This window comes from Pelophylax lessonae, assembly GCF_965119305.1.
Source record: "Pelophylax lessonae genome assembly, chromosome: 11".
NCBI lineage: Eukaryota > Metazoa > Chordata > Amphibia > Anura > Ranidae > Pelophylax > Pelophylax lessonae.
In genome coordinates, this window is record NC_138778.1 from 41140796 (window position 1) to 41166673 (window position 25878).

Below are 25878 nucleotides of genomic sequence, written 5' to 3' on the forward strand. Positions count from 1 at the left end.
TAGATCAAGAATGCAGCAAGTGAAGTCAGAATGATGTCAGGACTCCTGAGCGGCACACTTGTTCCACGTCAACAACTTAGAAAGTACAGAAACCCACGTATCAGCAAGATAGCCAGGCAGCAAGCTTTATCGGGAGCCTCTATACTGATGACCAGTTCTCTCTAACAAGAAAGGAAACACGAAATAGTTTTTTTTCTCTTTTTCAATAGTCTGATGGACACACAACACTCTCTCACCATATTGAAACATTTCACGTTTTTTTTAATTAACGTATTTAAATACGGAGGTAACAAAAATAGATCTAAAAAATTAATTACAACAAAGAGGCTAGCTCTGTGTCAACACATACAATCAGCACATACGTCTGTACAGTCCATTAGGAGGGAGAATTTAAAATCCGGTGAGGACGTAGCAGAAAGGGACATGGCGCCCTCTGGTGGTGCAACTTCTTCCTATTGTTTTTCTGTAAGTATATTCACATTTTACACTTGGAAATAAATATTGGCACTATAGTCAGTAACACAAGAAGGCGCGTGACTCTGATAACTCCGATAGTGACCCAAGACCTGATGCTTCATTGCCACTTACATCGCCCACAAGGCAAAAAATGTCCAGTCAGTGTTCAAAATAGGTTTGTGAATTCCCTTTACATTGCACACCGGGCTGGTTTCCGGACATGTGGACCTGGAAAGTATCCAGTATTCTGTATATACATCACGGTAGTGATCAGCAGTCCTGTCCTATAAAATAGGCGTAGAAGGAGGGCTGGGTTTGATCACCCATTCTCCATTAGGGTTAGCATTGTATAAGTCCAGCATATAGGTATCAGGATCCAAGCAGTGTTCACCTGAAAGTAGACATCAGAAAGACACTTGTAAAGGCTTTTCACATTTCTAATCAATAGGCATCCTGTAAGGTGAAGAAAAAATACTTACAGATGTTCCCTCCTACTTCATAGAGCTCCACATTAGGAAACTCAAAGGGACCATTGCTGGAAGAGAAAACATGGAACTCGTTCAGCAGAGCAATATTAAATAGATCGGTATAACAAGACAGTATAATAAAATATAGGATAAATCAAATGAATTTTTCATTTTAAAAATGGAACAACAATAATACTTTTACACAACTTGTAGATTTACAAAGAGAAAGTGTAGTTGCTCCAGAGCTTAGTAAATGAGATGAAGCTTCACTTTGCAAAGAACATCCAATCACATGCAAGGAAAATAAAAGAACAGCATTTTTTGCATGCACATGATTGGATGATGGAAGCCACCAGTGACGGCTGGTGCATTAAGGGCGCCGGCCCCCTATGCATGCATCCGGCCCCCTAATCTACATGCAGGGTGCCGGACGCATTAATTCCAATGGGGGAATTTATGTTTTTGAATCATGTGATTAGAGCCAGAGGCTCTAATAGGATTCAAAAAAGGGTGGGCTCGGGGAGTACAGCACTGCCCCCCCGAGCCCACCCAGTTGTGTGGCAATAGCGAATGAACATTCACTATCACACTGATTCCCCTCCCAGCCAATCAGGAAGCGGGTCTGAGACCTGTTTCCCGATTGGCCGAAAGTAGAAGCCATGCTATTGGCCAAGGGGGAGGAGGAGGAAGGAGACACAGGGGAAGCCACCGCTGGTGGAAGGCACCGCCGCCGCTGCCTGCCCTCCATGTCAGTCCAGGTGAGTGAGCCAGGGTGATATGGTGTGCGAGCTGGTGTGGTTGCGGGGGAGTATGGTGTGGTTCGTTTGGCCGCCCCCCTGGCCCATGGAGCACCAGCTGCCACTGGAAGCCACCAGAGCTTCCCCTCATTTACTGAGCTCTGGTGCAAATGCAGTCAATTTACCCTTTAGTAAATTCACCCTTTAGTGTTTAACTACATGGCAAACTTTTAGTTTTAAAAAGAGAAGAATTAGAACATCTGTCAGGTTTTTATTGCTGTGCCCCCATTAGGGAGGGTCACTTTCTCTATTTGCCCAGTTTACCATTATTACTAAGAGTGAAAGTGAAAGAAAATGCCAAATTTTAGGCAGCAACCAGAACAAGAATAGAGGAGAAATCTTCCAGTAGGGACACTAGTTCTGGTCACCATGATGACAACCAAGAATTCTCCCATATTGGATCAATTTCTTCTAATTTCCTGTTTGGCTATGGAACGGGAAGTGAAGGGAAATCTCCCCAAAGAGATGACAAAAAAAGAATATTGCCTTTAGTTTGTTCTTATCCATAACATTCCTTAGTCCTCATTTACACAAGTCAAAACAGCATCTCATACAGCAGCTGCAGCCTAAGCCAGTGTAGGAGGTGCTTCTATTTGTCACCAAGCTGGCAGAACCACATGGTGCTTTGCATGCATATTGTTCACTCATTAGGTCCAAATGGGAAAAGCTTATAACTTAGACTTCCATTACAGCCTGTAAGTAGTGTCATGTAGCCCCACGAGCTCAGAGAACAACAGGAGTACCGCCTGGCACAGCAAAAACCATAATAAAATTAAAATTATCTGTGAATACATATAAAATAAGACAATTGATTATATCTATTGATTATATCTATCTTTAGCTGCCTGCACTATTCACTCCCCTTGTGGTAAGTGTGTATGAAATAAATAATTCTAAAAATGCGGCGCTAAAAATAAAATAAAAATCTGTGAATGCATATAATATCACAAGTGTGATGTTAAACAGTAATATAAACCGCTTCTAAAAGTGCAAGATTAATGGTGGAAAGTGTGAAATTAATTTATATTAAAAATGGGTCAAATTAAATAAAATATAATAAAATTAAAATGATCTGTGAATACATATGAAATGTGATGATATAAAACAATTGATTAATTATATAAACAAATAAGTGTTGAAAAAATATATAATATCACCTTGTGAATAAAATCCATAGAATGAATGGGTGAAATTAAATAAAATATAATAAAATTAAAATTTTCTGTGAATACATATGAAATGTAATGATATAAGACAATTGAATAATTATATAAACATATAAGTGTTGAAAAAAATATATATCATCTGTGAATAAAATCCAATGAACAAATGACAAGTGATCCCCCTGAGGAAGACACATCAGTCCCTGTGTCGTCACGCGTAGGGGAGGGGCCAAGGTTGTATCGGAGAGCAGGTCGTGTGGCAGTGAGAGGAACGCTGTTCTTTGAGCTGAACAGCAAGTATCCAACTGAGCTTATCTGTCGGATTACCCGTGTACCCGCTTTATTCTGGCTTGGATAGTCTGGTGCACTTTAGCACCTGGCAAATGTGAATGTTCAAACATATTTTTAATAAACATATGATTTTACCAACATTACTTGCACCATTAGTATATATTTTTTTCCCCCATGCATGTGAGCTGGTGAAGTCATTAAAGCCAGATTGGGAGCCAGAGCAACGGAGGAGTTCACACACCCTTTCCCTGCTGGAAAAATTTCATGCTGTTATTGACCAAGCTTAACAGCGAGGTCACACTTTATGAGGCGAGAACCCCTCTCGTGGGGGGGGGGGGGGTTATACGAGTGAAGGAATGGATTGTCATTTTACTTTTTGCACTGGTGATTGGGAACTCATCAATCATTCACAGAATACATTTGTGATTTAATTTATATCACTTGTCATTTATTCTATGGATTTTATTCACAAGATGATATTATATATTTTTTTCATCACTTATTTGTTTATATAATTAATCAATTGTTTTATATCATCACATTGTATATGTATTCACAGATAATTTTAATTTTATTATATTTTATTTGAATTTGACCCATTTTTATTAATATCATTTAATTTCACACTTTATACCATTAATCCTGCACTTTTAGAAGCGGTTTATAATAATGTTCAACATCACACTTCATATGCATTCACGGATTTAAATTTTATTTTTAACGCCGCATTTTTAGAATTATTTATTTCATACACACTTACCACAAGGGGAGTGAATAGTGCAGGCAGCTAAACACACAGTATTTCACATATTAGCTTGCAGGATCACCTATTATCACAGCATAAACCATGACTCCTGTATAGTATTCAGTAAATAAATGCCTACATTTTCCATGTGTCTTTACTTCTATTCTTTTCCACATTTACAAGCCAACCAAAACTGCATAACAAAAGAATAGTGGCACTGATTGTGACAAACCATACCAGTGCCGGTGGTGTTTACAACAGTCAACTTTATTACATTTTTAATATTTATTAGAAAATATTGCAAATCCGACTTGGAGGACCTGGTACTCTCCGCACAGGGTAGACGCGAGCAATACTTTAAAACGTGGGCACGCTGGAATATGTTTATACTGTCAGACGAGGGACAGGCTTTGGGCGCTATCCCCCCCACTGGACACTGCCTGACTGGAGACGCCCGCGCGGGTTGCTCACTTCCCTTCTCTTTCACCGCTACCTGTAGACCCCCCCCCCCCTTTTTATATATTCCCCCCTCTTGGCTTTTTCTCATTCCATGTTCCATTTCCACTTCTTTTCTCTTCTTCCTTCCCGTCTTTCCTCCCCCTTGCCTCATACCCCCTCCTCCCATACACAGCTACTCAGCTTTACCCCAACTTAAGCGTATGAACTCAATGGTTTTAGTTTCCGGTGCACACGCTTCTTTGCTTTTCCTGCTGATTCTTGTTACCATACTTCTGTGATGCCTACACTTAGGCTCTTTAACCTCTACGTTATGCAAGCGTATATATTGTGAATCTCTCAGTTCTTTGACATTTGTACTTTGTTAATGCACTTTATCACGGTTATTTTTGATGTGTCCTACCTCTGTTTATATGCATTTTGTATACTGTGTTCTCTTTTATGTTCAATAAAGTCGAATTTGAAAAAGAAAATATTGCAAACCAAGCACCCCTGGTCGTGCATTAGGCTGTTCCAAATCCTGTCACTGCTACTTTCAGCAACTGTTCCTTTTATGTTCTATTTGTGTTGCAATTATGTATATGAACTGTGATACATACCATTTGATCAAGCTCACAGTTCTGATCATCTGACAGTTACGCTGGGCTAAGTGCTCCTGGAACTTCTTCAAGACATCTGCTGCACGTGTGCCTTCATCCAGTCGAATGGCCAGGGTGTCTTTAATAAATACTGACGCTTGGATCTTCACTTGCTTACAGGGCTGGAGAAGGGATGAAAAGATGTAATGAGAAAAGGGTATGTAGGCTGGCAATACACTGTATTCAAGAAGTGCGTCATATAGCATGGTGTGTGTTTTGACTCTGGATGGTACGATAGCAGCTCTAACCTAAAAGCAGGCCTCATAGGAACTCATATTAGAGAACGGTGAAAAGTGCTATGGTTTAAATCAGGAGTCTCTAAACTTTCTAAGCAAAGGGAAAGTTTAATGTTCTTCAAGCTTTAGGGGGGCCAGACTGGCCAGTGGGAGTAGAAAATGCCCTTAGTGCCGGTTCACACTTCTGCGAGTGCCGGGTTCGCATGTAATATCGGAGCGCACTGCTCCGACATTACATGCGATCGGCTGTGCGGTGCGAGTTTAGCCATACAGTTTGTATGGCTAAATTTGCATCGCACCCGCAGCAAACACGCACAGGAGGCATTTTTGTAGCCGCATCAGGATCGGATCGCACAGCGGTTCACACTTGTGCGATCCGATCCTGTGCGAACTGCACGATCGCACTGCGATATGCGATCAAACTGCGGGTGTCGTTAAGACTACATTGACACCCCCAGCGTATCGCATATGGCAGTGTGAACTGCCGGGGGTGCGTGTGCGATGCGGGAACAGGCTGCGAATTCGCAGCCTTCCCGCATCGCAGAAGTGTGAACCGGCACTCAGTGTCAGTTGCAGCAAACAATGCCCCATCATTGGTTTAAGTTGGAGGAATAGTGTCCCATCAATGGTTTCAGCGGGAGAAACCGTGTCCCATCATTGGTGTCATTTGGAGGAATAGAGTGCCAAGGGCCAGTAAAGACAAGCAAAGGGCCAGCCCCAGCCCCAGGCCGCAGTTGGAGAACACTGGTTTAAAATCACTAGGCTTCCTCGACTTCCTAGTAGCGGTCACTAGAATAAGCAGAACATTGCTCACTGTTGTGATGGCTACTAGGAACTGGAAAGAGTGCACAATGTAGTATACTAGAGCGCTAAAGGACAGGCTTGGAAGGGAATAGATCCACTAATGATCCTGAACAGAGCTATACAGGGATTTGAAGAAACTCCTCATTGAGTGTATTTGAAGTTTTCCCTAATAAACATGGATTTTTCTAATACACTCAATGAGGAGTTTCTTCAAGTCCCTGTATAGCTCTGTTCAGGATCATCAGTGGATCTATTCCCTTCTAAGCCTGTCCTTTAGTGCTCTAGTATACTACATTGTGTGTTTTTTTTTGTCATTGTCTCTCCTCCCTATGGAGAATTTTCCCAGAGCAGCTTAGGACATCTTAGGCTACGTTATCCTGCCATCACTTTCTAGCAGGCGCCAGATCTTGAATTGTGAATTAACTGGAAAGAGCAAGCCATCAAAGGGCTCGAAATGTCCATCTTTATTGACTTTTATGTCTTCAATAAAGTATATATAAACCCAAAACCTGTCTTTTTTTTTTCTAGATTAGGATTTAGAAGTGATGAAAACTAATTTTATTTCTGCCATCTGTGTTCATTTGGGGAGATTTCCATCCACTTCCAGTTCAGTAGACCTACAGGAAGTGAGAAGAGTGCCTCCAAGGTAGGAGAAATCCCTCAGTTGTCTCCAAAGCATATGTTCCCTCTGGAAGATTATCCCTCAATTCCTGTTCTGGCTATAATTCAAAATTTTAGATTTTCCCTCTTTTAGTCCCAGTAACAATGATCTTTAGGACAAAAATCTCCCCAGTGGGGACACAGACAGCAATAAAAAAAAAAAAACAAGGTTCCAGCGCCTCCCTTATTTATTTCAAAACTGTAAAAAAAAAAAAAAAGTTTTTGCTTTAAATACACTTTAGAATCTAGCGTATCTGGAGGGCATCTATTGATTACAAAGAAGAAGTCTAGACAAGGGGCATTGCTGCACAGAAGGGGAGAAAGGGGCAGTATTAACAGCTCATAGATGTAGTTGCTAGGTAAACCAAAGTTTGGGAAACATATTTTCTAGTTTGTACACATCATAAATACATAAACATAGAATAATGATTTACAAAAAAAAAATAGACTTAACAGGGCCAAAAGACATTTTTTAATAATTTTGTTGGACCAGAAACGCATGTCCGCAAATATAACAGGTTCCTTCAGCAGAGTTCCTCCTAATTTAGTTCTGGGGTTCCCCTTGCCAACAGGCCTGTATAAGTCACGCTGCTCATTAAGATATCACTACTGGTATCATCTGTCTTCCGGGTTCAGGGCGTGCATGCATGTGACACCTACAGACGTGTGCTGTGATTGGACACTCAAAGTGAAAAATAGAATTTTTGTAAGATCTTACCGTAAAATTCTTTTCTCGGAGTCCTCTGACAGTCGCCGCCCCCCACCCCTCTTTTGGGGTTCATGGACTATCTACTGCTTGCTACCAAAATGAATTGGGAATGAGGCTAGAGGGGGGTATTGGACCAGAGGGACAGCCCCCTGTAAGTGTGTCTATGCAAAGTTTTGTGAATGTTTCTAACAAAATCTTCTGCCTAGCTTACTCCTGTGGATAAGAGGTCAATACCCATAAGTGAAGACTGTATGAGTGGGCGGCGACTGTCAGAGGACGTAAGAGAAAAATGTTATCCGCACACCAAGGATCCCTCGAAAGGGTCTTTATTCCGTGGTCACATAATAGATATGTAGCAACGTTTCAGAGCCACGCAGGGGCCCTTCATCATGCAAGTGAGGCCCTGCGTGGGGTCCTGCATGGCTCCGAAACGTTGCTACATATCTATTATGTGAACATGGATTAAAGCTTTGGACCCTTTCGAGGTATCCTTGGTGTGCGGATGACATTTCTTCTCTTTGAATATTCATGGCTTCCAACCTATGGTCATTACAGCACCCAGCATTAACAGCCAGTTATCTTGGATGTGGGCCTGGGGAATATTACATTTCCCTGTGATTGGACACAGCACGAATTTGGTAGCAGATTTCAGCCAATGATTTTGGCTGAAATCAGTTGATAGGCTTTGTCCAATCACACACACAGTGCTGTGTTTACAAACACACAGAACTCTGTGTGCATAGGAACAGCGTTCTGGCTGTTTCTTCTCCCTGAAAAGCAGACATGCATTACACTTGTTAGGCACACCATTAACTCTTGATTGCCCCCAGATGTTAACCCCTTCACAGCCATTGTCACTAGTAGCGTGTCTGTGTACAGTAATATCACTGATCACTGTGTCACTATCGAGATCAATGTCAGTTATTGACCCTCCCAGATAGTGTCTGATAGCTCCAGATAGCTTGCCCCCCTCTCATAAATTCCAGTATATATACCATAGTTTGTAGATGCTATACCTTTCACACAAAGTAATTAACCACTAAAGGACCGGAAGGTTTTACCCCCTTAATGACCAGCCAATTTTTTGCGATACGGCACTGCGTTATTTTAACTGACAATTGCGTGGTCGTGCAACGTTGTACCCAAAAAAAATTGATGTCCCTTTTTTCCCACAAATAGAGCTTTCTTTTGGTGGTATTTGATCATCTCTGCAGTTTTTTTTTTTTTTTTCTGCGCTTAAAACATTCCCAATAAAAAAACTATAGATAATTTTTTTTAATTTAGGCCAATATGTAATCTGCTAAGTATTTGTGGTAAAAAAAAAAAAAAATCCCAATAAGTGTATATTGATTGGTTTGCACAAAAGTTATTGTGCCTACAAACTAGGGGAAATATTTATGTAATTTTTTTTTTTTTACTAGTAATGGCGGAGAGCAGCGATTTATAGCGGGGACTGCAACATTGCGGTGGACAGATCGGACACCTGATACTTTTGGGGGGACCAGTGACATTACTACAGTAATCAGTGCTAAAAATATGCACTGTTACTGTACTGACACTGGCAGGGAAGGGGTTAACACCAAGGGCGATCAAAGGGTTTAAATGTGTGCCTAGGGGATGCTTTCTGTGTGGGGGTTGTATTCACTGGATGAACACAGAGACCTGTGATCCTAAATAGGAAGAAGACAGGATCCCTGTGTTCATCCCTGACAGAACAGCGGTCTGCCGTGTTTACATCATGGGGAGCGTCCAGACCCGCTGATTGGCTCCCCCTTTAGCCAATCGGTGCATGCGCCCCCACTAACTGCTACACGAAACGACGTACATGTACATTGTTTCGCGTAACAGAGCCGACCTGCCGCAGTATAACTAAGGCGGCTGGTTGGCAAGTGGTTAATATACACTTATTGGGATTTTTTTCCCCCCCAAAGACTTGTAAAAGAATACATTTTGGCCTAAATTTATGAAAAGTTAGATTTTTTTTTTTATTGGATAGGTTTTATAACCAAAAAAGGAAATTTTTATTTATTTATTTATTTTTTCAAAATGTTATAGTTTATATAATAAAAAAAAAAAACCCAGTGGTGATCAAATACCACCAAAAGAAAGCTCTATTTGTGTGAAAAAATTATCTAAACTCTCATTTGCATACAGTATTGCATGATCGCACATTTGCAAGTTAAAGTAGCACAGTACTGAATAGCAAAAAAATGCCCTGGTCATGAAGGGGGTAAAACTTCCTGGAGGTCAAGTGGTTAAACAAAGCTTTATATCATCCATTACACTTCCTTTCCCATTTCATGTGTGCTGGGCATACCTCTGTCTGGATTTTCTCTGGCTTTTCCTTGTCGGTGTGGATTTTTCGTAGGAAGTTGAGTAGTCGACGGTCATTGAACCTCTTACTGCTGTTCTCATTCAATTTGCGGACCTGGGACAGCAGAAAGGTCGGGACCTGGGGAATACCAAGAGATCAACAATATAACAGCCAAATAAACACACACACAGAGAAAGTTAACAAAGTAATATCTACTAGAGAGTCCATATTCTATGCTGTATATTTAGGATTGTTCAAATTCTATGTGATTTTTGTATCAGTATTTGTGTCACTAATATATTTTTTGTATTTGTCTGTTGATTCCATCATGCCTTGCAGCAGATAGATTTTTTTATATTGCATTAATAGAATTTAGTACCTATTATATTTGTAGTTGCCCTTACATTTCTCTGGTATCATAACGTCCCTTCCCCGACTTTTTGTCCCTTTTGGGATTCCTTTTTCTAATATCTACTCTATATTATTTCTGCAAAATATTAGTAGATCAAGGAAGGTTGGTTTTATTCCATTTAGAACTTTGGCATGCTATCATGGCCAACTATTGAAATCAGCTTTTTGCATGCAAATCTTTGAATTCCATGCGCAGACCTGCTCCTCTATGATAACAAGAGCATTTTAGTTTTTCTTTTAATTGTACATTAAAGCCTTACTAAGTTAAAGTCGTTGTAAACCTCAGATATGAAATATGAACAATGCATACCTCTCTATATTTAGTAATTGTCTCAAGTAAGAGCACCAAGTGTCATTTCTTTCTGCCGCTTCATTACTCTGCTATCAGTATAAATAACTTCTGTCAAATTTTCCAGACACCAAGAGAAACATGGTGACAGGATCGCATGTCTCTGTGATGATCTCACAAGCCACACCCCTGACAGTTAGAATCACGCCCCTAGGGACACACTTAACCCCTTGATCACCAGTAAAATTAACTTTCCCTGCCAGTGTCATTTTTTCAGTAACAGTGCATATTTATAGCACTGATTACTGTAGTAATGTCACTGGTACTCCCAAAAGTGTCAAAAATGTCAGTTAGAGGTACGATCTGTCCGCCGCAATGTCGCAGTCCTGCAAAAAAAAAAAAAAAGCAGATTGCCGCCATTACTAGTTAAAAAAATAAATAAAAATGACATAAATCTTTCCCGTAGTTAGTAAAACGCAAAAACTTTTGCACAAACCAATCAAAATACGCCTAATGCGATTTTTTTTTTTTACCAAAAATATGTAGCAGAAAACAAATTGGCCTAAAATGTTAAAAAAATTTGATTGTTACATTTTTTTTTTTTTTTTTTTAGAATTTCATATATTGTTATTTTTTCAAAATTGTCGCTCTTTTTTTGTTTATAGCGCAAAAAATAAAAATCACACAGGTGATCAAATACCACCAAAAGAAAGCTCTATTTGTGGGGAAAAAAAAACATCACATTTCATTTGGGTACAGCGTCGACCACGCAATTGTCCGTTAAAGTCACGCAGTGCCGAATCGCAAAATAGGACCTGGTCATTAAGCAGCCAAATCCTCCTGGGCTAAAGTGGTTAAAAAAAAAAAAAAAAAACACCAGTAATGCAGCTCTGCACCCATGAATGAAATTGTTTTTTTTTATTAAATGCAGGCAGTGTAAGTACATGAATTTGGCTGGTCAGGGCTGGAGTGCAAGAGCAAGGAGCCAATCAGTCAATGTGCTGACAAGAAGCATGCTGATAGGGAGAGAAAACAAAGTGACAAAAAGATGAGCTCAACACTGTGCTGCTTCTCCTTTTCCTGTTCAGTAACATGATGACCTGGGCTCAGAGGAAGTGGATTGAAGTATGCTGGCCATTATACGAATGATGTCTACTGGCAGACAAACATACTGAGGGGGGAAAACTCTCTCTGGATTGAAGGTTAATAATGCAGCAAAATCTGGTTTTCTTATTGTATCTTGTAATGGGCTTTTTATTTTTATCTTGTCATTTTTGGCTTCAGTTTACCTGTAAAACTACAAATTTTCATAAAAACTGATGCTAAACATTTTATACATTTTTGCAAATTATGATAAAATAAAAAGCAACTATTCATGTCAGAAACTCCAGCCTTGCCCGGAGAACTCACCGTCCACAGAAGGTCTTGATAATGCACCATAGCCATGACCAAACCAGCCACTCCCTCCGCCAATTGCTTTTCACCACCTTCTGGGCCTTTGTTATTGCTCCCTCGATACAAGAAGAGATTAGGTGCCATTATGGTGGCAATGTTCCACAATGACATGAGATTGCTCTTCTCTAGAGATGCCACTTTGCTGAGGAACTCCAACAAGGCCTGCATTTCACATCAATACAAAGCCATTTTTGCAGTGAGACACAAACACGAGTGAAAAAGAAAGCCAATTTGGCTATAAATAAAAGTATTGATATGCAAAATGGAACTAAAGACAAAATTAATAATTAAACTGGGGCAAATTGCATAAACTCTGGAAACAATCTGCTGTTTTAAACATACTAGAAAGAGAAAGTCAAGTCAAAATTAAAATACACTTAATGGAGAATCATTAAAGTAGATCAGTAAATAATTCTGATAGACAGCAGAAACATAGAGCCATGAAGGGGGGGGGGGGGATATTAAGAGAACTGAGTGGTGCTGGCACTTTACAGTAAGGAACGAGAGGAAACGATTATGTTACTATTCAGGTTCCCTGACCACCAGCTACCTAGAACAGTGATGGTGGACCTTGGCACCCCAGATGTTTTGGAACTACATTTCCCATGATACTCATGTACTCTGCAGAGGAGTTGAGCATCATGGGAAATGTAGTTCCAAAACATCTGGGGTGCCAAGGTTTACCATCACTGACCTAGAATATTAGACTTTAGTGAACTTCACATTTAGTAGTCTTCAATCAACAGCTTGAGAGTAGGAATACAAGTCATGCTAGTGTAGGGGGAAGGTAATTATTCAGCATTTCTAGGGGTGGTCAGGACAACTATTATACAAATCATGGTTAACGGCCATTCAAGAGAGAAGGTAATCAGGGAGCAGAAAGTGAGATTAGTAAGGGAGGGGAGTTAGCAACGGTGGATGGAAAGAAGGGAGAAAGGAAGCTTGGAAAGGAAAGAGAGGAACAGCAGAAGATTGGAAAGAAAGCATTAGAATAGAGGAATAGAATAGAGGAATAGTGGAAAAGAGGACTAGGAAGAAAGGCATAGAAATAGAGGAATAGTGGAAAAGAGGACTTGGAAGAAAGGAATGATAGAAAAAAGGGTGGCAAGTAAGGAAGGAATGGAACAGAATAAAGAAGGGTGGCAAGTAAGGAAGAAAAGAAGGGTCGGGAAGTATAGAAGGGTAGGAAAGGGTGGGGAAGGGAAATGATGGGTGAGGAAAGGACCCTTTCGTCTATGAATAGTATCTCCCATCAGAGATTTTATCCAGGAGCTTTTGTTTTGAGTCCCATGGACACTTTTGCTACATTGGTCCTACATTTGGCCCACTAAACCCATTGGCTGCCTTTTGTTTTCTTGTGGTTACTTGTGATACCAATAAGCGACTTTGGACCCAAGATGACCTTTTGGCACTCTTGTTGGCTTATTTGCCCAGAAAAGTAAATGTAGGAAAGAAGGTTGGATGGATATGAAGGATGGGAGGGAGGAAAGAAAGGAAGGATTGGACTGAAGAGTAGAAAGGACAGAGGGTGGGAAAGAAGGAAAGCAAAAAAATAGGAAAGGGTGAGAAAAAGGAAAAGGAGAGAAGGGAGGTTGTGTAATATAGAAGGGAAAGGGAGGAACGCAAGAAGGAAAGGTGCAGACTTTGGTATATTAATTACATGGGAACAAAATCCTTCCTTGCTTTGGATTAATCTATGAATTCAACAAAAGGCGAAGGACAATGAAACAAGGAAAGCCAACTCAACAGTGAAATCAGCAACCTTATTTACTATCACCCTGAGCTAACGCTGATCTAAAATCCTGACAGAAATAGAAGTACGGGGCCTAGACCATGGAAGACTTACCTTTAAGGTACAGCGGTTTGCCTCTGGAAGGATTAGTATAAGCAGGTTGAGAGCTTGGAGCCTTTGTTTGAGGTTTGAAATCTCTATATGAAAAGAAAAACAAGCAGAAATTTCAGCTACTTTAGGCCAATGTGATGTGTATAGCCCAGTGGTCTCCAAACTACGGCCCGGGGGGCCAGATGCGGCCCTTTGCTTGCTTTTATCCGGGCACTATTTCATTCACTGATAGCAACAATGGGACATAATTCCCCCCCACTGACAGCAATGAAGAGACACTAGTCCTCCCAATAACACCAATGATGGGACACAATTTCTCCCAATGACACAAACAATGGGGCACAATGACAGCAATGATGGGGCACTGTTCCTTCCCGGGAAGCCAACGATGGTGCACTGTTCCTCCCTGGGAAGCCAGTGATGGGGCACACAATTACTCCCACTGAAACAAAGGATGGGGCATTATTTTTTCCCACTCCCACTGGCCACAGTCCAGCCCTCCCTTAAAGTCTGAAGGACCGTAAAATGGCCCTTTGTTTAGAAGGTTTGGAGACCCTTGGTATAGTCAATGATCTGAAGTTCAAAATATATTTCATTGAAATAAATATCAGTTTCTGTAGATTTTGAAATGTCAAGAATATATTCATACAGACTTGTAATTGTGTTGCTCTGGTTTTAGAATGTCTTCTAACAAGTACTAGTTGAATAGAATGGCCAGCGCATGGAATACTTAGTAATGTACTGGTCGGGTTTTGTAGTATACCCCTAAAAAATGCATCTCTTATTTTGACATTTGCAACTACTTCAACATCTGGTAAAATCCCTCATTTAAAGGAAAAGTATATATGTTCATTGTTAGGGTTTACATATTGCCCAGTTTCAAATTCATGATTATCCAAATCGTGGGGATTGCTTCAACACACGGGCAGTAGATTGCTTAGTTTATTAGTGGCAATTACGTGCAATTTTATGGGTGATTTTAAAGTGGTTTAAATTGACTAAAAATTGAGTCTGCTGACAATGCACTGCCTAGGTGGCTGGTATCCTGTCGGGACATTTTTTTTTAAATCTGTGACAGTGTGGGCTCAAGGGGCAGCTGCTTTGGGCCCCCAAAAATGACTGGGCCCAGTGAAGCGGCCCTGTGTTAAAGATGGCCCTGATCCTATCTCAACAGCTAAGCAGTTAAGCAGGATGACTGTAGTAGCTCAACAATTCTGCTTCTAGTGGCAATCTACAAAAACACACATTTATTGTAATTTGTAATAGAGGAAGCTTGTAAAAACATTAATGCCGCAATAAAAGTACTCTAAAGTGTCCCTTTTGTCAAAGTAAAAATGAAAAAGAAAACCTGCAAAAGGTGACCTTTTATTCACACCTGCCCCACCGCCCAGGTCTCAGATCTTTGTTCTGTAACAGCTACAACTTCCAGAAAATGTTTTACATCCAAACACCCTTCCAAGTATCAGATGCCTGTTCCTCTGCTTTGCGCTATGGTTCTAGCCGTCAGCCTCTACATTGCTATAGGACACAGAAGTGTCAGAGGCCAGAAGATGGAACCATAGCATGTAGGGTGAGACACAGGGATTGAACAATTCTGGTGTATAAAAAGTGAGGATTTTGCTGGAGGCCATAGGTCTAAGTATAGTAAGTACAGTATAATCAGGGTTTTTTTTTTTTTTTTTCGCTTACACCACAGGGTCACTTAAAAAAAAAAAAATGTACAAAAGGACTCCCAATATGTGTTGACTAAAAAAAACACAACTGCCCTTTACCAAAACCTGAACAACTAATCAGTATAATTTCACTTTTTTCATTTTGGCATCTCGAAAATGTATGTCAAGGAAAGTTTCCAAGAATTTGTGAAGAAATTAATATTTATCCTCCAAACAGCTATGATAGGGTTTACTCATATTCCACAGAGCACAATAGTAAAACAGATTGCTCACTTTGTACAGCAGCGAAAGCCGGCAGATACTCTGCAGTGAGAAGGGGGGCAGGCAGCTCTCGGAGGAACAGCTTCAGGAGCCCAGAGACATCATGTGGATTAACTTCATCCCAAGAAAAGAGCCCGGCATAGAAATTCCTCTCCAGGCGCTGCTGTAAGGACTGAAACCAGAGCAGCAGAATGATATAAAAGTACAGCAATGAAAACAAGCAGTGCTTAAATTATAAATCATCAGAGGGAATATACACATTTCATATATGGAATGGATAATAGGGTAAAAATGGTCTACAACATAGATCTGCTGAATTATTTTAACCCTGGCCAAAATTTAAAAAAAAAAGATAGTTCTTTAATTTTTTTTTTTAAAGGTTTAAGTAATGTTACAATAGTTTAAACCTTCTACAACAGGGCCGTAATAAAAGGAAGCACTTTTCCACATCGAGAGTTTGCAATTATCTGTTTGTTCTACAGCCGTGGTCTCCAAACTGCGGCCCAGGAGCCAAATTTGGTCCTTTGCTTGCCTTTATCTGGCCCTTGGGGCACTGTTCTTCTCACTAATATAAGGTACTACTCCTCCCACTGACACAAACAATGGAGCATAATTCCTCCCATTGACACCAATGATGGGGCGCTATTCCTTCCACTGATACCATAAATGGGGGCACAGTTCCTTCCATTGACACCAACAACGGAGCGCTATTCCTTTCACTTACACCAACAATGGAGCGCTATTCCTCCCACTGACACCAACAATGAGGCACTATTCCTCCCACTGACACCTACGATGGGGCACTATTCCTCCCACTGACACCTACGATGGGGCACTATTCCTCCCACTGACACCTACGATGGGGCACTATTCCTCCCACTGACACCTACGATGGGGCACTATTCCTCCCACTGACACCTACGATGGGGCACTATTCCTCCCACTGACACCAACGATAGGGGCAACTATTCCTCCCACTGACACCAACGATAGGGGCAACTATTCCTCCCACTGACAACAATGGGACACTATTCCTCCCACTGACACCTACGATGGGGCACTATTCCTCCCACTGACACCTACGATGGGGCACTGTTCCTCCCACTGACACCAACGATAGGGGCAACTATTCCTCCCACTGAAAACAATGGGACACTATTCCTCCCACAAGCACCAATGATGGGGCACTATTCCGCCAACTAATACCAATCATGAGGCACTATTCCTCCCACTGAAACCAACAATGGGGCACTATTCCCACTACTACCAATGATGAGGCACTATTCCCACTATTACAATGATGGGGCACTATTCCTTCCACTGACACCAACAATGGGGCACTATTCCCACTACTACCAATGATGAGGCACTATTCCCACTATTACAATGATGGGGCACTATTCCTTCCACTGACACCAACAATGGGGCACTATTCCCACTAATACCAATGATGGGGCACTATTCCACCCACTGACTCGAGCGATGGTGTGCTATTACCAAACACAAAGAAATGTTATTTTAGATGGTACAAGTTCTTTCACTGAAGGGTAAAAAGATTATTAATGCTCCTGACTGCTTGTGATGAAGGTATAAAACCGCTAGGCAAAACACATACTGGTGGATTTATAAACAAATAAAAATAAAAAATAAAAAAAGTGTAAGGCCCCTTTCACACATACAGTCCCGTTCAGTTCATCAGTTCAGTTGCGTCAAAATGTATCAGTTTTTCATCCGTTTTTTCATCCATTTTTCACCGTTTGTCCATTTACATCCGTTTTTCGTCCGATCCTTTTTTTTTTTTTGGATGGATGAAAAATAGTGCATTCATCCATTCCAAAAAACGGACATTGACAGAAGCGGATGAAAACGGATGTTAACGGATCATCCGTTTTCATCTGTTTTTACATAGAGATGCATTGATGTCCATTTTTCTACCGTCAACGGATGGATGAAAAACGGACAAACAGACCATATGTGTGAAAGGGGCCTAAGGCTTTTTGTCCTGTTAGTGTTCATGCACATCTGTTCTGTGCGAATAATGGCAAATATGAATGGTATTATGCTATTTTCTCTCCAGGTTGAATATTTTTCATTCATACTGAATTCCTCGAATCAGGAAATACTGAATTAGGGCTACTAGATGGAGCTGAAGATTAAAAAAAATGTATTTATTAGGATTGTCAGCTCCATATAATGGCCATAATGCAGATTTCTCTATTCTGTAAGAATGATAAACATTCGACCTGGAGAGAAAAATAGCAAAAAAATAACATTTGTTTTTGCCCACAATCATACAATTATTTCATTTGTCTTTATTTAATTTTATAAATTAGTAATTTCCACTGTTTACTTCAGCAGGATGAAACAAGAACTCTAACATAAAAGGCAAAAATTTTGCACCCATTCCTATTACACATAAAATGTTACCTTAATCCGAGCCTGTGAGCCAGATATCCTTAAAATACCCTGAACATCTATGCCCTTCTTTTCCAAACATGTGAGAATCTGCAGGAAGGTAGAAACAAAAAGCCTCAATTTCAGTTATCACAAAATCAGCAATTGCTCCATTTAATGCTATTAGGAGTTGAAAGTGGTAGTAAACTCTGTACACCCACTTGTACCTACAGTTGAGCCTATATTAAGGCTTACCTGTAGGTTCTGTGAATATATCCTAAACTTGCACGTGCTGGAAATGGTGGATCCTGCACACGTGCATGGAAGTGATGTCATCACTCCCCCGGCCACTCATGTAGCTGGAGGACGCAAACCCAGAAGGAAAACTGGGGGGGGGGGGGGCATGTCAGCCCTCTCAGCGGTGACAGGGCAGTGCTGGAGGGCTTCGTTCTAAGGTAAGTCTCTCAAAATGTACTCGTATGCGATGCATACTAGCACATTATGACATTGCCTTGCAGGGATTTTATTCCCCCCCCCCCCCCCCAACAACTGCAGTTTACTACTGCTTTGATGATCATTTGTGGTGTGGATTTTTACTATCTTAGCATGGCAATAAAGGCACAAGTCGGGGGGTAGGAATTAAGAAAGCATGATCCACCCACTCAGTAACGCCCAATATATGATCTATAAAATGTAAGGTCACTGTCCAAACTACGGCCCTCCAGCTGTTCGGGAACTACAATTCCCATCATGCCTAGTTATGTCTGTGAATGTCAGAGATTTACAATGCCTCATGGGAATTGTAGTTCTTGAACAGCTAGAGGGCCATAGTTTGGACACCCCTGCTAGAGGATAGATGGATATGTGACTGCTCTGCTCCCTCTCACAGCACCTTCTAAACACAGTGGCAACAGACATTCCTCTGCTACTACATATGTGGATACTGGAATCCATGTCAAATACAAAGCCCTAGAATTCACAGGTAATCAATGTATTTCAATTATGCTATTTAAAGTGTCACGTATGGCCAACATTAGTGTTGTACACTGATATAAAGTCAACTAAGGAGAACTCACCGCCTGAAGTATAAGTGGGACCTGCGTATTGGAAATCACCCTGCGATCATGTTCCAGTAAACTTGTAAGCGGCACCCCAAAGAGTTTGCTTTCTAACATGGGAAAATACACAGTAAACAAAATGTAAGGACCAAGAAATAAAATAACTAAAAGACAACAAAGATATAAAACAAGAGAGAAAAATAGAGGCTCCAAATCTAAGGATGCACTGAGAAATAGGTTGCTGACAGAGCACACTAAGCTGATGAAAGACTACAGCTTGTTTTTTCAGTACTTTTGTTTTTTCTTTTTTTGCATAAATTATTTATGATGTTCAGGACTGAAAGATGAAATTCAAATTTTTTTTTTTTTTTTAGCCAGCAGGTGGAGCCTTCGGCTGCTTTTCATGTGTTTACATAGTTACATAGTTAGTGAGGTTGAAAAAAAGACACCAGTCCATCCAGCTCAACCTAGGACGTGTGTGTGTGTTTACAGTTAACTACATTGTATACCCCTGTATATTGTGGTCGTTAAGGTGCCCATCTAATCCTTTTTTTTAAACTATCCATGCTCCCTGCTGATACCATTGCTTGTGAAAGAGAATTCCACATCCTTACCGCTCTGACCGTAAAGAACCCCTTACGCAGTTTAAGGTTAAACGGCTTCTCTTCTAACTTTAGTGAATAGCTACGTGTCTTTTTAAATGCCCTTTCTCTGAAAAGTTTGTTCCTTATGCTAGGGTCACCAGTACAGTATTTGTACATGGATATCATATCCCCCCTCAATAGTCTCTTCTCCAGAGAGAATAGGTTCAATGCTTGTAGTCTTTCCTCATAGATGATGTCCTCCATTCCCCTAATTATTTTTGTTGCCCTTCTCTGGACTCTCTCCAGTTCCAGCACATCCTTCCTGAGGACCGGTGCCCAGAACTGGACAGCATACTCCAGATGTGGCCGGACCAGAGTCTTGTAGAGTGGGAGAATAATCGTTTTATCTCTGAAGTGAATCCCTTTTTTATACATGCCAATATTCTGTTGGCTTTGCTTGCAGCAGCTTGGCATTGCTGAGCTTGTCGTCTACTAGGACCCCCGGGTCCTTTTCCATCTTAGATTCCCCCAAAGGCTCTCCCCCTAGCGAGTAACTTGCCTTCGTATTTCTGGCACCCAGGTGCATTACCTTACATTTTTCAACATTAAACCTCATCTGCCATGTAGTTGCCCACCCCATTATTTTGTTCAGGTCTGCTTGTAAGGTTTCCACGTCCTGTGAAGAAGATCTTGCCCTGCTTAGCTTAGTATCGTTCGCAAATACTGAGATTGTGCTGGTCATCTTATCCTCCAGATCATTTATGAATAAATTAAACAGGATTAGTCTAAGGACAGATCCTTGGGGGACCCCACTTTCCACCCCCGACCAATCTGAGTACACCCCATTTATCACCACCCTCTGGACTCTCCCCTGGAGCCAGTTTTTAATCCAGGTACTCACCCTATGGTCCATACCTACGCACCTTAGTTTCTACAGTAAGCGTTTATGGGGAACTGTATCAAATGCCTTTGCAAAGTCCACAGTTTACTTCTGTTTCTATCGGCTTTGCAGAAAACAAAAACTTTGCCACCTCAGGCAGGGCAGTGAAAGTGGTCTATGCAGAGCACAAGCAGTTGGGGAGTGCAATGCTTGTAGACAATGATAATGCCACACAGGCTGTTCTTGACAGATTGATTTCCTGTGTGATGGTAAATGAATAGGTAGGGTCCTTCCTACTGACTACCAGTGCAAGGAGGCCCTTCCCCTACTGATCACCAGTGCAAAAGGGCCCCTCTGCCCTGACCACCAGTGTAAAGGGGAACTTGCATTAACTAGTACAAGGGGAACATTTTCCATTGTCCATACCCCTAACATACTCCAGATTGCAGCAAGGTCTGTGTCTATCTTCTAGACATCGAGTCCATAAAGGCTTTGGCCATACTTCTTCTATGGATGACAGGAGTGAAGTTCTCTCTGTACTCCAGTGATCCATTTCTAGCTGACAGCGGGCTAAAGCTCGCTGCTGGCTGACGTCACAGTGCCAGATCCCAACCATATGGTCAGTATCCACCCAGAGGCCTGAGTGGGCACCTGGCTCAGCCTCTCAACAATCCCCTGAGAGCCTGAGCCAGCCCCTAATGCCCCTTCCACAGCCCAGTGCTCCAGTGAGTGCTGGAGGGGAGAGCAGAAGAGCTGGTGACTGACAGTCATGGCTCTCTGCTCAGAGCGGAGGGGTGGAACTGAGTGATCAGCGATGTTTGATCGCTCAGTCCTCACTGCAAAGCTGGCGGGGGACAGATGCAGCATCGGATCAATGCTGCATCCACCTAGGTGAGTATAAATGTTTGTTTTTCTAAAACCCTAAACTTTTCTTAAGTTTCAAGCAAGGACAGAGTGTCTGAAAGTAAAGCCGTTTGGGAATCCTGTTTAATGGGTGCTTCCTGCATTAGATGTGTTTTTTTTTTTACATAAATAGTACAAAAAAAATGTAAAGCAAAAGGAAATCTAAAGTTTACAATAATAAGAACTTAAAGTGGTAAATCCACTTTTATAACTTGTACCTATAGGTAAGCCTATAATAAGGCTTACCTATAGGTACTGTAAGTATCACCTAAACTTGCACCGTTTAGGAGATATTTACATTGCATGCAGCTAATGACGTCATCTGCGCATGCGCTCTGAAGAAACGGCCGCCTGTGCCGCTTCTTCAGAGCCCTGTGCTGTGACCGGCGGCACCCGCACGCATACGCGTCACTGACGTCACGCGGCTCCGGCCAGTAATACAGCCGGAGTCCGCAGACCTGGAAGGAAGACGGGCAAAGACGGAATGCGGCCGCCAGCGGGGACAACGCAGGCTTCGTTTGCAGGTGTCACATAATGTGGTAGTATGTGATGCATACTAGCACATTATGCATTTACTTTGCAGGGAAGAAAAAAAACAAACAAAAAAAAAAAAAAAACGGAAGACTTTACTTCCTATTTAAACTAAAACTGACCCCACAGCTTTATAGTTTTACTTTAACAAAATGATTACAATGAAGGCCTCTTGACCCCTGTAGGGAAAGAGAGCCTTGACTGATGGGGCATGGCCAGGAGTTGGGACCAAGCAGGAAGATATATGGGTCAAATGGATTGGACGGAGCCTTGGGTATGGGGATGGGCCTGAGCTCAGTTAGGAGGACCTTCACAAGGAATTCTGGGTCCTTTTGAGAAGTATCGCGGTGAAGAGCTGGCCACCCCCCCACCCTGTTGTTCGGTCGGTCTGTCACAGCTTTCGTGGCGGTTTTGACCTTGCCAGCGCTAAAGTTCCCGGATTGAGTTACGCCATTGTTTGTAAATTTGAGGGTAGGCTGTCTGTCAGGCGCTGATGGTAAGGACAGACCCTTCCCCCTTACCCCCTTTTTGGAAGTCATGTTAATGACTAAGAGTGCTCACAGTACAACGGTGACTGGCACCGGTCTAGACGTGTTCTGGTTTGTTATTGGAAAATAAATAAAAGCTGTGGCCTTGCCCTTTCTAACTTAATTGTGGTAAGCGTGGTTTTTTATATGGGGAGGGGGCAAGGGGGTGTTGGGTTATTACGTTAACTTTGTTTCTGGGCCTATGCGCCTCAGCAGTCAAGTAGGTTCTTACCAGTAGTTTTCCGCTTAGGGGTCTTGTTCCTTTTCAGGTCTAGTTCTAGAACATCACAAAGAGCGGTCAGCTCTATAAGTGCCATTGTGGGCACCTGCTTCATATCAGGGGAAGACAGGTCTGATACCCGTGTCATCCCAAGTCGTCCCTTCTGGATATGAAAACGCTGTGGAAACAAAAATTATATAAATAAGATCATCAGTACTCCGGTACATTGAGAGACATATGAAAATATAGACAAAAACATCATAGGAGATAGTACAGATGAACTTTTGCAACCACTTTGTCCCACCACCCTACAGCCCATTAACACCGATGTGATGTCACAACACACTTTGCCATATTGCGCAGTAACACATAATACAACATGTGTTGCAGTTCTATTCATTTTAGATGGCACCCCAATGCATTTATAAAGCAGGTGCTAAACACATCAGTAGATGTGGCCAAGTGCTGACGGACAAGCTACAGGATTGTGAATCAGCAGTGACAACACTGACAGCCACATCACCTGCTTATTTTTTTATCGCACTATAGTGCGAGGAGGCACAGGTTACATGAGGGTGGCAACTCTGCTCTGAATTCAGGAGCAGTGAAGCATTTTTGTCATAACACAGCTGCATTAGGTGGATTTCACTGGCAGGCTCAACAAATACTTGTGGGACTTTGCAGAGATAACTGAAAATGCAGACTTACAATTAAAGCAGTAATAAACCAAAACAAAAAAAGGTAATACATTCCAGCTTAGCAATCATTTGATGTGGTGGCTGCATTACTTTTCTTTTTTTTGGCTTTTTTCACCTGGTGATCTGACCAGTAACACCCCTCCTTGTATTAGAGTACCTCCACTTTGAATGATGTAAAAAGAGTTGAAAATTAAGCCCCACGCCATTGCTTAGAGGTCTAGATTCAACTTTATTCTGTTAAAGATCAGGGTTACAATTAAAAAAAGTAGCCAACATGTTTCGAGGGTTTAGGTGTCCCCTTCATCAGGGCTTGACTGGCAACAAAGTGAACCAACCTGAAGTGAACTGAACCTACAATGGTATTTTTTCCAGGTGTGAATTCAAAGCACAGGCCTAGTCTGCAGCTTGTTTGGAAGCCCCTGTTTAATGGAATAAAGTTGTATCTGGCCCTCTTAGCAGTGGTGTGGCACTTTAACCACTTGCCGACCGCCCCGCCACAGTTTTACTGCGGCAGGGCGGCTCGGCTGCACATAATTACATACATGTACATGATTGTGTGCACGCAGTCTCGGGGGCGCATGCTCCTGCTGTGACTAGACACAGTGGAAGTCAGACCACGAGAGGAGCAGGCACGAATTTCTGCCGCCCTGCTGCGATCTTCACATAAACTGACAGGAGAGCCGCCTACCTATGTAAACAAAGCAGGCGGCTCTTCTGTCAGACAGGCACACTGAGATTGTGTGTGTCAGCTAAGCTTGAAACACTGTTCTCTGTGTGCCTGTCACAGAGCCCCCCCCCCCCACCCACCTAGTTAGCAAGCACATTTAGGCATACATTTAACCCTTTGCTCACCCCCAGTATTAACCCCTTCCCTGCCAGTGTAATTTATACAGTAACAGTGCATATTATTTAGCACCGATTACTGTATTAACCACTTTACCACCGGAGGATTTTGCTGTCTTCCGTCCAGGCCACTTTTTGCGATTCGGCGCTGTGCGACTTCAACTGACAATTGCGCGGTCGTGCGACGCCGTACCCAAACAAAATTTACGTCCTTTTTTTCCCACAAACAGAGCTTTCTTTTGGTGGTATTTGATCACCTGTGCGATTTTTACTTTTTGCGCTATAAACAAAAAAAGAGCGTTTATTTTGAAAAAATAACAATATTTTTAACATTTTTTTATATGAAATTCCCCCCAAAAAAGATGTAAAAACCAATTTTTTAAAAAATTTTTGGCCAATTTGTTTTCTGCTACCTAGGTTTGGTAAAAAAAATCACAATAAGCGTATTTTGATTGGTTTGCGCAAAAGTTATTGCGTTTACTAACAAAGGGAAAGATTTCTGTCATTTTTGGTGTTTTTTTTTTTTTTAACGCGTAATGGCGGCGATCTGCGATTTTTTTTGTGGGACTGCGACATTGCGGCGGACAGATCGGACCCTTGACTGACATTTTTGACACTTTTGGGGTTACCAGTGACATTACTGCAGTAATCAGTGCTATACATATGCACTGTTACTGTAAAAATGACACTGGCAGGGAAGGGGTTAATTTTATTGGAGAGGGAGGGGTTAATGTATGCCTGGTGCTTACTGACGTGTAGGGGGGGAGGTGACTGAGTGAGTCATGGACAGATCGGATGTCCAGCTATGCTGAACAGTCCGATCGGTCACTCCCTGTCACTATGGAGATCCGCCCGCTGTGTTTACACACAGCGGGCGGATCTCCACACTAGATCCCCGGCGATCGGGGCAGAGCAGCGGCGATCGCCGCTGCTCCTCCCCTGGCCCGACTCCCGCTGTGAATGAAAACAGCGGGAGCGAGCCTCCGGCGGCGCGCAAGCGCCGCCCAGAAGGGGGAGTGTCTGACGACGTTAATACTACGTCGTCAGACGATAACGAACCACTTTGCCGCAGTACTATTACCGTACTCGGTCGGCAAGTGGTTAATGTCACTGGTCCCCAAAAAGTGTCAAAAATGTCAGTTAGGGGTCCGATCTGTCCTTTGCAATGTCCCAGTCTGGCTAAAAATCGCTGATCGCCGCCATTACTGAAAACAAACAAAAAATAAATAAAAAGTCCATAAATCCATCCCATAGTTTGGAGTGGTTACCTTCAACTCTTTTTACATCACACTACAAGCCCAGGAGACAGTGGAGATCCTCTGGGGTGTAGAAACCGCCTGCCCAGGAACGAGATCATTTACACCAAAATCAATACCTTAAGATAACAATACGAGTAAAATAAATATATGAGCCCAGTGCTATCTTTCCACTTTCCTCCACTCTGGATGAAGGAGCACAGAGGGCACCATTGGACAGCAGCATTGTCAGTCGGGGGGAGTGTTAGATGTACTAGCAGATTTATATACACTAACAAATTGAAGCTGAACTCCTGACAATACTTTATAAGCAGTT

The 25878-nt window shown here is 41.9% G+C and overlaps 1 protein-coding gene across 1 annotated transcript in view; it reads right to left on the reverse strand.

Annotated features, from left to right (window-relative positions):
• Nucleotides 1-262: 262 nt before the first annotated feature.
• The window catches only part of ARHGAP40 (Rho GTPase activating protein 40), a 69600-nt gene continuing 43984 nt past the window's right edge, over nucleotides 263-25878 (reverse strand). Inside the window, 10 exon segments of the mRNA XM_082271238.1 lie at nucleotides 263-847; nucleotides 936-991; nucleotides 4975-5135; nucleotides 9740-9874; nucleotides 11847-12053; nucleotides 13738-13820; nucleotides 15681-15840; nucleotides 18096-18173; nucleotides 19139-19230; nucleotides 22778-22943. Coding sequence (XP_082127364.1) covers nucleotides 741-847; nucleotides 936-991; nucleotides 4975-5135; nucleotides 9740-9874; nucleotides 11847-12053; nucleotides 13738-13820; nucleotides 15681-15840; nucleotides 18096-18173; nucleotides 19139-19230; nucleotides 22778-22943 — 1245 coding nt within the window. The 3' untranslated portion in view covers nucleotides 263-740.